Genomic DNA, 12,659 nt, shown 5'->3' on the forward strand with positions numbered 1-12,659 from the left:
GCTTTTTTCACAAGAGTATGGCAGTGTTGACTCATGTTCAATTAGTGATCCACTCTAACCCCAGGTCCTTTTATACAGGACTGCTGGGTAACTGCTGCTTCTCCTGTGTTTTTGCAGTGAACTGTTCCTTACACAGGACAAATATTAACCTTAATTTGTTTCCTAATTATTTTAGCCCTTTATTCTTTACTTGCCCCCATTACCCTGAGTAATGTGCCTGACTTCGGTTCTTGAGTTCTGAAGTGGTCAGAGGTGTTCCCTGTCCTTTTTCCCCCCAAGTGTGCAGTTTAAAATTATACTTTTATGTATTTATAACTATATTTGTATGGTGGATTAATGTCTGTGCCCACAGAAACTGATTTGACACCAGTCAGTTTCATAGTCATAATAGCAATCACTTTGGGCATGTCATCTTCAGCTGGTTTCCTGCACATGCATGATTTTGTCCAAAGTTTGCTGAGGTTACTTATGCAAGTTGCCCATAAGAACATCAAATCTTCCCTTAAGTTAAATTATATCCATATTTTCCCATCCATGAGCCTGTTAAACCTGCCACAGTAAACAAGATCAGTTTGATGCAGTCAGCTCCTAACAAGTCTGGGGTTGTTACTTATCAACCTAGTATCTTCTAAAAATAGTTCATTTGTTCCAATATATTTTTCCAGGAATTGAAATTACACCAACTGTTCCATAACTGCCCAGCTCATGTCTGTGGTTTTTCTCTCTTTTTTATTCTTTATTTATTAATTTCCTGATTTTTTTTTCCTATTTATTTACTGTTCTGGAACCTTCACATTTCATAGCTTTCCACAATAATCAGTAGTGGTTCTGAGATAGCTAGACAAGTACTTCAGACAAACTGTATTAAAGAGAAGGCTAACTAAAAATATAGATATTGTTTTAAGTAAATGGCCCCTCCTGTTGTCTCCCTCCCCCCAAATGAGATTCTTGATCCTATATTGTGTTTGGGGTTTTTTAACTAATATAATTAAATATTGAGCATTTCTTCATATGTTGGCTTCCTGCTTTAGCCAAGCTGCTACCACTGCTCACTGGCAATTACAAATAAGTGGTTTCTACTTCTATCTTAATTTGACAATCAACAGCCTTGAACCTTCTTGTGTCTGCACCCAGACTTGTGATCCTTCCTTTACAGAATTTTGTCTTGCAGAATTCTGGAAACTAAGCCAAACTGTCTTTTGATAAACTCAGTATAGACACAGCAGCTCAACTGTAAGTACTTTTCCAGATCTAGATTTATTCCCATAGTTCTTGTCTGAAACCTTTCCAATGTTCAATAGTCTCAAGTCTAAGTTCACAGAATAAATGTCAGGCATATGCTATATTCCCTAAATCTGAGCAAGGCTTCTGAGTGCCTTGACTTGCACCACGTCTGGTTACTGTGGTTACCACAGAATAAGAATGATGTACATGTGATTGCAGTGGAAGGTGAGCCTATGGCCAGAGTGATGCCAAGAGTCAAAACCAGAGCAGTGTCAAGAGAGGAGAGTGAACAGTGAGCAGCTGGATGTATCTGTGCCATCCTTACCAGCCCAGCCCAGTCTCAGGTACAGCCTTCTTCCTCCTTCGACCCATCCATCCACTGGCTCCAATCTGGTCTGCACCAAAGTCACCTTTATTTTGTTCTCTCCCTTGCAGCTCTAAGCTGCACCTCAGGGGTTTTTTATTCAAATAAACCTCTTCTAGGGGAGGTTATATGAACAAATAGAATGTCTCCTTCCTTGACAACCTACCTTTACTTGGCTCAGGAAGAGAGACAGAAAGGGGAGAATGCACAAGATCTGCAAGACGACAATGGGAATTCACAGGGTTTTTTTGTAAAGCACACAATCCAGCTCCAAACCTACTGTAGTGAGAGGGACAACAAAACTAACCTGATGAGTGGACACTAAGCAAAGTTATTCAAACATAGCTGAGTTGCTGTGAGGGCTCAGAGGAGAATTCTAAGATGCGTGGGTGAGGATTTGAGGTCCCACTCAAAGGTTTTGTCACAGACTTAACAGCACAAGAAGATGAATATGTTGCTTTTGGCAAAATGATTTTTTAGCAGAAGAGACCAGAGTTTTAAAATGGAATTTTGGAGGTTCATGATAAATTCAGAACAAAAGTCACAACATCCTCACCCAGTGGATTTTGGTTCGGTAACTGACATTTTCTTTAGACAGAATGCACTATTTACATATATATATATATATATATATATATGCTCCCATTTAGGGTATGCAAAACCACAGAACACTTTAACAAATTATGTTGCTCCTCCATAATGGTGCTTACTTCATCAGCCCTTCACCTTTATTCTGCATTAGTGTCTAGTAATTCTGGGTTTTGCCTGGAGCCAGGTCATCACCTGGTGTAAATTAGCCTGGCATTAATGAGGTATATGAAGTTTTGTCAGATGTCTGCAAGTGAAGGGTCACTTTTTGTCTAAGCTACTGCCTGCATGTATCTGCCCATTTGTTGTTTAGTTCCAGAACACTCTTACCTGTGCAGTTGTTTTTTTCCTGCTTAGGACACTTCTGCTCTACATCAAATACTTTCATTTTCTAGCTCACAAATGCAGACCTCCACAGAACAGCACATGGGATTTAAATACAACTCTTAGTTCAGGTCACATCCCAGTATGACCTGACCACTGTGCCTGATCCTAAACCTTCAGTATCACAGTTCAGCCAGTATTAAACCTTCAATATAAATGAGCTTTCTCGTGCTGTGGATAAATGTGGTTTGAAAAGACTGTCCAAAGGATTTTTTTTATTATTTTTTTTAAAGCAGGCTATCCTCTAAGCCAGTACTCCATCACATATTATAAATGCTGTAAGTACAACGGCTGTGCTTCCCAGAGGAAACTTCTTTCAAGGGCAACAATGACTTTTCAAGAGGCTCTTGTTAAGCTATTCAGAAAACTCTGAAATTGTTACTGCTTGTTCATCCCAGTGATACTCTCAACAGTTTTGAAGTCCACTGTCTTATATCTCCTACTGTAAGACCTTTTGTGAACCCATAAGCAAGGTCAGCTTCCAGATCAGACAAGGAGACTTTATTTAGTCCAAGTCTTAAACTTCCAAGAATGGAGGAGTTTTATTTGTACTGTCTACTAAGATACTAACTTAAAGTGTATTTACTGTTGTCTCTTTCTTTTACCAAGCAATTTTACTTAGCAAGTAACTTTCAAAAGTAGTGTTTTTCAATTAGTTTAGATCACCTCACCCTGCTCAATTAAACCTTTTTTTTTAGGCAGCTTTTCTGTCTATTCTCTTCCTATATGAATAACACATTTATTCTATTGTTCTTTTTGTTCTTCTATTTCATAAGCAGATGATTGTAAAAACTGCTAGTAAGTATTAAGATCATGTATGAAAAAGGGCTTTGTAACAGATGTAGGTGCTTTTTATTGCTATTAAGAACCAATGCCTTAAAGAACACTTACAGATGGAAGTGAGGCTGCATGCTCATGCTATAGTTTATGTTGAACTTTGAACAAATGTATGTACCATGACAATTGTAATAGAGTGATTAAAAAGCCTTTCACAGTGAGTATGAGGCTAATTGTATGACCAGAATCCAGTTTTGCTAATCACCAATTACTATTGGTAATTTTGGACTGCTTTTCCACTTTCTGAAAGTGCCCTCAAGAAATCTTAGCGCCTCTTTAATATATAGTGAGCTTGATATACTCCATTTATCAGATCTGTGTTTCAAGTCTTGTACTTATAAAGTCTGTTTGCTCACACTCCTGAATGACCTTGGTCATTGCAGTTAAAATGGTTGTATAAGCAGTACTTGCCTGCATCTTTGCACAGGAGTCTGACCAAAAAAAATACCCATCTCCATATGGTAGAGAGTTAAAATTCTTTACAGGTGCTCACTTTTATTTTAATGTCATTTGATCTGAGATTCAAAACCCTTTTAAAATGGTGGTTTCTGTATGGGTTCCTAGAATACAAATGCTTTAGAGCATTCTGTGTGCTCTCACACTGGAGACATATGTGGACATAGGATATTTCACTTTAGCATATGCTCACCAGTGATCAAAGGAGAATGAGTAATTTTTGCCCACAAGTCCTCCTATTTCCGAAGTCAGTCTGGATTGAATAAGCCCCATTTCAATGCCTAAATGTCTTTGACTTTTGAAAATCTATCTCTGTTCCTTCCTAAACATTACATATTAAAGTGATTAGTTTTACCAAATTAATAAAATCTAAAATTTTAACAGGCTGGTTGCAAACAGGATTTAGTCCAGTGTAGGCCTGTTTGTGTTAGCTGAGAGGACTCTTCAGCATGCATTTCCACTGTGTTATCTGAGGCTACTCATATATCACAAGCTCCCCAGCTCTATAAATATTTTTGAGATTGATAGTAGGAATGTTCTTCTAATAGAGTGGGCAAGAAAAGATACACTATTTGTTGAGAGAATAAAAACATGTATTGGTCAAACTAAAGAGGAAATAATAGAATTATTTTGAAAACTCATTTAAAGAAGTGGAGAGGGAAAACAACTGCTGTGGACTTAAACTAGGACCATGTTTAAAAATCTGTACCACAAATTCAGCTTTCATAGCTTTCAGCTACATCGTACTTCATTAAAAAAGAAATACCTGAAAGAAATTACTTCCTTAAGAAATATCTGATTCTAAGAGCCTTTATTTATGAAATAGTCTTCTAAGAAAAGTATCTTTAAAAAATTAGAAATATGCAGTTTAGTATGGACTATATAAGAAATTAGTAACATATTTCCTTCCTCCTCTTCCTGTTCAGGCACAAATATTTGACTGCAGTTGGGAAGTGTTAAAACTACCTTTTTATGAAAATGGATTCTTTGACAGATCAATCCATTAAAATACCTCCCCCACACACTGAAATACACGTTTTAGTAGGTAACTTCAAACCATCTTGAAGAATAAAGCTTTTTAACTGTGTTTACACTCTTTGCTTTATAGAAGACCCTAAAGAAGTGCTTCCTAGCTTCCTTGCTAAATATTACACTTTGGTCTTCAACCCAAGCCCCTTCACAATAATGCATTTCCATTTCCAGAAAGCAGACCACCTTCCTTTTCCTGCCCTTCTCCTATGTCTTCATTGTTGGGACACTTCATATGCAGTGTCTTCACTAGTAACTGGCCCTGAAGGTTATTTTGAGGAAAGCTGAACTATCTCTATCTTCCCTCCACCCCTACCACAAATCTCTGCTAAAAAACATAGGAAGGAATGAGGGAGAATTTGATTTTTCTCCTTTCTTAAAAAAAAAGTGTTTAATATTTAAACCCTTTTCAGGTTTTTACTCTGCATCTGGTTATTTTTGTAAAAGGTGTATTCTAAACTCAGCATGTTCTCTAATGTATTTTGTTGGGTTTTTTTGTTGTTTTTTTAACAAAATGCATCATTTTTATCTTTCATGTGGGAAAAATACCATATCTCGTGGAAACACTTCCGTATCAAACCATGAAATACTAAGTTTACTGCTCTCTAATGAATTTGATGCTGGGTTTATCTCAGAGAAACCTGAAGTCAAGTGGAAGGGTACATTTGTAGATGCATGAGGTAGCTTTTTTATTATGAGTTTGCTGGTGTTGTTGTTTTTGTTTGTTTTTGAACAAGAGGCTGTTTCCATGCTATACAACTGCAACCTGAAGAGCATACCAAGAAGTGGATTATAGCTGTCTATGGAAAAGTAACTATTTCTGACAGGCATATAATGAGTATATATACTCATATAATGTAGCTGAGTAAGAACACGGACTACATAGCTTTGCAGGTAATTTAAAAATAACAGAGATAGTTCAGCTTCTCAGCTTAACTTCTCTTGAATGGGTATAGGAGATGTTGAATATTTAATGGATTTTTTAATATCAGTTACAGGCGACTAAACCAGAAAAAATCTACGAGAATCACGAGAACCTTTATTTCTGATGATGTGAGCTGTTTTGTGACTCCTCATTGCCATGATTCTAAAAACAATTTGCCAGGCCTGCGGGTTTTGCCATGTGCAAACACAGTATGGGGGCACTTTTGGCAGTCAGGGTTTCTTGCAGAGACCCCGTGTCCCGAACGCTTCCGTGACTGATACATTTGCGCTTCAGACACGTGTTTGCTGGAGGTGCGTCCGCCTTGATTTGTATTTCTGTGCCGAAGTTTTCTAAGACGAGTCAACTTTTTCCTCTAATGCTACAACAAAAGCAGAAAAAGGTTGGTGTTTTTTGTTTTTTTAAGCCAAACGACGGCTTCTTATTCCGGTACAAGCTTCCAGAAATTCCTGCTCTTCCCCTCCTCCACATTTGATTCTGCGAGACTTGCAGCGTACTGGGCCAGGGGCAGTTCCGTATTCCGTGATGTTCAGCCGACATTTGTGACTCGCCGGTCGGGGTAACTCACTGATCGTTTCTAATCTCGCTGATTGCGTTCCTTTGTGTCCCTAGTGCGAAATACAATTAACCCGCCGGGGGCTGTTCCCCGGGGACTCCCGTCAGCTGCCGCCTCCGTCGGGCCGGCCATGACGCCAGGCCTGACGCTGCCGGTGCCCGGGCCCGAGCGGCTGGGCCCTGCAGGGGGCCGGGGCTGCTCGCTGCCGCCCCGCTTCCTCCCGGACAAGGCGGCCCCTCCCGCCCGCCCGCTCTCCATCCCAGCGCGGGAGGGGCACCGCTCCCTTGCCGGCGGAGCCCCTCGGCACATCGCGGGGCCGGGATGGGCCACGGGCATCGCTCCCCGCGGCCGGACCGGGCCGGTCCCGCTCGGGCCGGGGGGGTCCCGCACTCCCCGGCGGGGGCGGGGGCGCTCCGTGCCCGGGCGGGGCCGCGGGGCCGCCGGGAGCGGTGACGTGTCCCTGAGGCCCCGCCCCCTGGTAGGGTATATAAGGGGCGCCGCTCACGCTGTCGGTCTTTTCCGCTCCGGGTTTGCCGCCGTCGCCGAGCAGGTGAGGCGCGTCCGCAGGGCCAGGCCGCGCTCGCCCCAGAGGCCCGGCCAGCGCCCAGCTGGGCTGTGGTGAGGGTCGAGGGGAGGAGGAGGGAGGGGCCGGCAGGGGCTGCCGGCGGGAACCGGGGCGGACGGACGGACGGGCAGGGAAGCACGGGGCGGCGGGATGGCGGCGCATCGTCCTCCTCCGTTACCATGTGCACACCCACGATGTCAGGGCTGAGGTGGGGGGAGCAGCGTGTTCGGACGGACGTGGGGCAGGAGGCGCTTGGCAGCCTCCCCTTACGCCCCGGGGGCAGCGGCGCGGGGCCGTGCGGGGGCCGGCTGCGGATGCCGTCGGGGGGAGGGCGGCCGGGGCACGAGTGAAAAGATGGCCGCTCGCCTTGCCTGCCCGCCGCCAGCGCCACAAAATGGAGGACGCGGCGGCCCGGGCGGGGTGAGTCACACAAAGGAGCGGGGCGGCCCCGCCCTCCGCGCTGCCCGCCGGGCCCGCTCGCCGCCGCCCCGCGCCCCGGCCACCGCCGCCGGGGTAACTCGAGCCCGGGGAGGGGGCGACGCGAGGGGCGCTCCGAGGGGCCCCCGGCCCGCCCGCCTCGCTCCTCCCCTCCCCCGGCGGGGCGGGGCCGCCATCCCGGCCGGGACGCCCCACATGTGGCGCCGCCATCGCTGCCCCTAGGCCCGGCCCGAGGCGTAACCAGCTTTTTTCTGGGGAACTTACAGGTGTCCATTCTCTTTTGCCGAAAGAAAAAACTCAACAACCAAAATGGGAAAGGAGAAGACCCATATCAACATCGTTGTCATCGGCCACGTCGATTCTGGCAAGTCCACCACCACCGGCCATCTCATCTACAAATGTGGAGGCATCGACAAGAGAACCATCGAGAAGTTCGAGAAGGAAGCAGCTGAGGTGCGTGGGCCAGTAGCCGCCAGCAAAATTCCGGGCTGCGGGAATGAATAGACCCTTAATTGAAAAGCGAGCCTGCAGAGCGTTCAGTGGCCACGGGGAGGCGGCTTGGTTGCCCCAGGAGCTGAACAAGTGGCTCAGTGTTGCGCGGCCACAGGGCGGCAGCTGCGGTGCAGTTGTCCCTGAGGTAGAACAAGTGTTCAATCTGCCCTTGTGTTAGCTGCAGAAACTCAGATTGTGAAATGTAGAATAAGTGAAGGTAAAGTTACATACTAATAGTAACATCTGGAATCAAGTTAAATGACTGGATTCAAACTGCGTAGAAAGAAGTTGGTCTATTGAGGTCTACTTTGAAAAATGGAGTTTTACTGATACTGGCTTTTTCTGTGTAATAACAGCATAGGTCATAAGAACATTATAAAATAAAATTTGGCAAATGTTGAGCAGAGTGGCAGTTAAAGTGTTGATTATTGCAAGGATTGAAGTACTAAGAGGACCTCAGATTGCAGAGGATACTTAATAGTTGGACTGAGGCTCAAGAGCTCTATCATAAAGATGCATTAGTGAAATTAACAAGCTGTCAGGGAGTCTGAGCTGTCAGCAGGTTCAATAAGGTTCAACAGTTGGCATCTCTCACCAGCAGTGCCAAGCATATCTAGTTGCTTGGTTTATGAACAGCCATGTTTTTCAGTGTTTAGCCAGTTACTATTATTAGATTGTGTGATCTTTCTGAATTAATTGCAGGTATAGAACTCGTTTTTTCTTTTAATGGGAATCAGGCACTGTTCTTTTTGTAACCGTAGATGGGCAAAGGTTCCTTCAAGTATGCCTGGGTCTTGGACAAGCTGAAGGCTGAACGTGAGCGTGGTATCACCATTGATATTTCCCTGTGGAAATTTGAAACAAGCAAATACTACGTCACCATCATTGATGCTCCTGGACACAGAGACTTCATTAAAAACATGATTACTGGAACTTCTCAGGTATGTAAAGAAAGTAGGATTTGGGGGTTCAGGAAGGTTGTTCCTCGGTTGCTATGAGGGGTTCCTGTAGTACTTTGACATACACACAAGCATTATAGTGAGGGTTTGTTTTTTTCTTTTCAAAGGCTGATTGTGCTGTCCTGATCGTTGCTGCTGGTGTTGGTGAGTTTGAGGCTGGTATTTCCAAGAACGGGCAGACCCGTGAGCATGCCCTTCTGGCCTACACCCTGGGTGTGAAACAGCTGATTGTTGGTGTCAACAAGATGGATTCCACTGAGCCACCCTACAGCCAGAAGAGATACGAAGAGATTGTCAAGGAAGTCAGCACTTACATCAAGAAGATTGGCTACAACCCAGACACTGTGGCTTTCGTGCCAATTTCTGGTTGGAATGGTGACAACATGCTGGAGCCTAGCTCTAACGTAGGTTTGGCATTTATTTCTGTTATGGCATAGAACTGTGGAGACTGCTAAGACCAATTCTGCAATAAGATGCACGTGATTTTTAATAGTTACAATTGGGAAGTGCAAGGTCCAAGATAAATTTTAGCACTTAAAAAAATTTTTACTCTATAACAGTAAATTGAGATAATGCTAAGAGGATACCACTAATGCTTGTGTTTTTTCAGCACCATTAAATTTGGCAGTGAGATGAACCTGAGTTTGTTTTCATTACAGATGCCCTGGTTCAAGGGATGGAAGATCACCCGTAAGGATGGCAGTGCCAGCGGAACCACCCTGCTTGAAGCCCTGGACTGCATCCTGCCACCAACTCGTCCAACTGACAAACCCCTGCGTCTGCCTCTTCAGGATGTCTACAAAATCGGCGGTATGTGTTCTCTGGAACGCTGCTCGTGTGCCAGCAGCAGATGATCTATGGGCCAGAAACGCAGGTGTTTGCCCAAGAGCTGCTTTTCCAAGTCGAAAATTTAAATTCTTGTCTCAAGTGGGTTTTTTTTCCCCATAAGGGCATATATTCACTAAGCTGAATAATGAATAATACTGTTGTTGCTTCTTGCAGGCATTGGTACTGTACCTGTTGGCCGTGTGGAAACAGGTGTTCTGAAGCCAGGCATGGTGGTTACATTTGCCCCAGTCAATGTAACTACTGAAGTGAAATCTGTGGAAATGCACCACGAAGCCCTGAGTGAAGCTCTGCCTGGTGACAACGTTGGCTTCAATGTTAAGAACGTGTCTGTGAAGGATGTTCGCCGAGGGAATGTTGCTGGTGACAGCAAGAATGACCCTCCCATGGAAGCTGCTGGCTTCACTGCACAGGTATGTTATGCAGCTCTTCAGGGATGTTGGGAATGTAGCTCTGTATTCCAAAGTAGGAGTTTTGTAAGAACATTACAGTGTTCAAATTACTCCTTCTAACTTGGCTTTCTTTGTTTCTTAGGTCATTATCCTGAACCACCCTGGCCAAATCAGTGCTGGCTATGCCCCTGTGCTGGATTGCCATACTGCTCACATTGCATGCAAATTTGCTGAGCTTAAGGAGAAGATTGATCGTCGTTCTGGCAAGAAGCTGGAGGATGGCCCCAAATTCCTGAAATCTGGAGATGCTGCCATCGTTGATATGATCCCTGGCAAACCCATGTGTGTTGAGAGCTTCTCTGATTATCCTCCTCTCGGTAAGGCATCTCACATTAATGCTGGTCTCTGGAAAAGACACTCCTTGATTTCTAGTATTGGGATGCAGTGTGTTCTGTGAGACACTGATGAAAGCTGGGACTTTAAACTGTGAAGTGGAACCAGGATCTTACTGGTACAGGGAGAGAAACTCCAGAGAAGAGTCATTCCCAGTCTGGTTCCAGAGCAGCACTGGCCCACTTGTACCAGCGTGTGTGTTGCCACTGTGCAGCAGATTGGGCTGGGAGCCAGCAGCACAGACAAAAGTCATGAATCGTGTTTTTGCTTTCAGGTCGTTTTGCCGTGCGTGACATGAGGCAGACGGTTGCTGTTGGTGTCATCAAGGCAGTTGACAAGAAGGCTGGAGGAGCTGGCAAGGTCACAAAGTCTGCCCAGAAGGCCCAGAAGGCTAAATGAAAATTCTGTACACCAGCTGCCACCTCAGTCTTAACCAGTGGTGGAAGAACGGTCTCAGAACTGTTTGTCTCAATTGGCCATTTAAGTTTAATAGCGAAAGACTGGTTAATGATTACAATGCATCGTAAAAGCTTCAGAAGGAAAGGAATGTTTGTGGACCATTTGTTTCGTGGCAGTTTAAGTTATTAGTCTTTAAAATCGATAAATTTTTTAAAATGGAAACTTGACCAAAAATCTGTCACAGAATTTTGAGACCATTAAAACAGAAGTTCAATGCTATGTCTCTGTGTTCTTTGGGTTAATGTTAAGTTTATGGTAAAACCTATATCTAGTCATGGTGGGATAAGAAAGGATTGTTATTAATTAAATACGTTCAGAAGTTGCAAAGCAAATACTCAAAATAACTTGTTTCTGAAAAGTAGAACAAAGTTAATCTACAGGTTTACTTTTAAACTGATCTAAGCCTTAACTTTCCTGGTGCTTTTTTCAAAAACTGGTTTTAGATTAGATTGCACGAATACCGGGTAACAATTAACAGTGTTTTCGTGCATTCTGAGAAGCATTGAGTAAACCAAGAAAAGTCTACATGGAGAAGAAAAAGTGAACACATTTAACCTTAAAAAAACATAAAGAATCGTATGTTGGGTTTCCAACATTTTGTACACTGATTTTTCTAGTCAAAAGCAGAACCAGATTTTTTTTCCTGAGAAACATGTTGTGTAGATCTTCAAAAATTAAACACTTTTACATAGATGTTTTCTAATATATAGTAAGATGTTTAATAGCTAAATATGAAACTTCTGTCTAGAATTACACTCTGATTCAATCTGAGTGACTCGCCATTGTAGCCTGCACCAAATGGCACAGTGGGACAAGGTGTGCCTGCTATCCTTTTAACAACAGGGTGAAAATTTGGATGAAACAGTTAAAAGGGACTTTGGTATCTAGTCCAAACTCTTACTAATAATCAGTAGACAACCCCAAGTTTAATGTTCTGGGTTATAAGAACACCAGCTGTAATTATTAGGAATTCTGGCATAGAAGCCTTGCTTCAAATTGGTAAATGGGGGCAAGCAGTTAATGGATAATCAGAGCTGGCTTGCATAATGGTGCAGCTGTTTTACTAACCTTTCACATGATTTCCCCACAGCATCCCCAGAATAGGTCAAAAAAAATTGGTATCTCTAAGGGAGTTGTTCCATGACACCAGTATGTTTGTTCTGCCTGAAACGGCTGTATTATCTGTGTTCTGTTTTCCTTTCCTTCTCCAGCTGTGTGCTTGTTCTGCAGGAACTCATATCTGTACTGCTTGGATAGGTCTGAACTGCTGGTACTTGTTTTCATGCTCTTTGTCTGGATCTTTTCTCCTTTTCTGCTCACCTTCTGTGTCTTAACTGCAGTGGAATCTTGAAGCATTACACGCTGATTTTGAAGGTACAGTGGAAGCAAAGGCTAGAGAGGCATTGCAGGCTCTAATTCAGTAAAGAAATCTCTGCTGCCTAAATTTGCTTCTGGAGGTTTGTTGGTGTCACCAGGGCAACAGGAAGTGCATAACTTCAAAATGGAGGCAAACCTACTGTTGCCATAATAAAGCTTGAAGTGTCTTGCCAAATCTTAGCATGCTTTTCAGTTAAACCACTAAATATTTTCCAAGAGGCTTTGGTCAGACTGGTTCAGCCGAGTTCTGATCTGGATGAAAAGCAAAGCAGCTTTGGCACAGGCTGCCTTCAGCGCGGCTCTGCGTTCCTCAGATTTCCTTCACATTCCTTTGTTAGGCGCAGGATGTTTGGTTTG

General features: G+C 43.7%; 1 protein-coding gene across 2 annotated transcripts; it reads left to right on the forward strand.

Moving 5' to 3' along the window:
• Positions 1 to 6,843: 6,843 nt before the first annotated feature.
• Positions 6,844 to 11,144, forward strand: EEF1A1 (eukaryotic translation elongation factor 1 alpha 1). Of its 2 annotated transcripts, none has more exons than XM_058020295.1 (8): positions 6,844 to 6,931; positions 7,651 to 7,837; positions 8,638 to 8,817; positions 8,943 to 9,239; positions 9,495 to 9,645; positions 9,838 to 10,094; positions 10,216 to 10,450; positions 10,741 to 11,144. In XM_058020295.1, the coding sequence occupies exons 2-8, from the start codon at positions 7,694 to 7,696 to the stop codon at positions 10,863 to 10,865; spliced, it is 1,389 nt and encodes a 462-aa protein (XP_057876278.1). In that variant the 5' UTR covers positions 6,844 to 6,931; positions 7,651 to 7,693; the 3' UTR covers positions 10,866 to 11,144. The 2 variants fall into 2 exon arrangements, with proteins under 2 accessions (XP_057876278.1, XP_057876279.1); XM_058020296.1 differs by having other exon boundaries at positions 6,866 to 6,931; positions 7,675 to 7,837.
• The last annotated feature ends 1,515 nt before the right edge of the window (positions 11,145 to 12,659 follow it).

Source organism: Melospiza georgiana, chromosome 3 (genome assembly GCF_028018845.1).
Source record: "Melospiza georgiana isolate bMelGeo1 chromosome 3, bMelGeo1.pri, whole genome shotgun sequence".
NCBI classification, from domain to species: Eukaryota; Metazoa; Chordata; class Aves; order Passeriformes; family Passerellidae; genus Melospiza; species Melospiza georgiana.

Excerpts from the sequence above, each read along its gene's own strand:
- EEF1A1 (XM_058020295.1), top strand. The coding sequence starts at position 7,694 with ATGGGAAAGGAGAAGACCCATATCAACATCGTTGTCATCGGCCACGTC. Across the intron at positions 8,818-8,942 it reads TGATTACTGGAACTTCTCAG|GCTGATTGTGCTGTCCTGAT; the intron begins GTATGTAAAGAA and ends TTCTTTTCAAAG. Across the intron at positions 9,646-9,837 it reads GGATGTCTACAAAATCGGCG|GCATTGGTACTGTACCTGTT; the intron begins GTATGTGTTCTC and ends TGCTTCTTGCAG.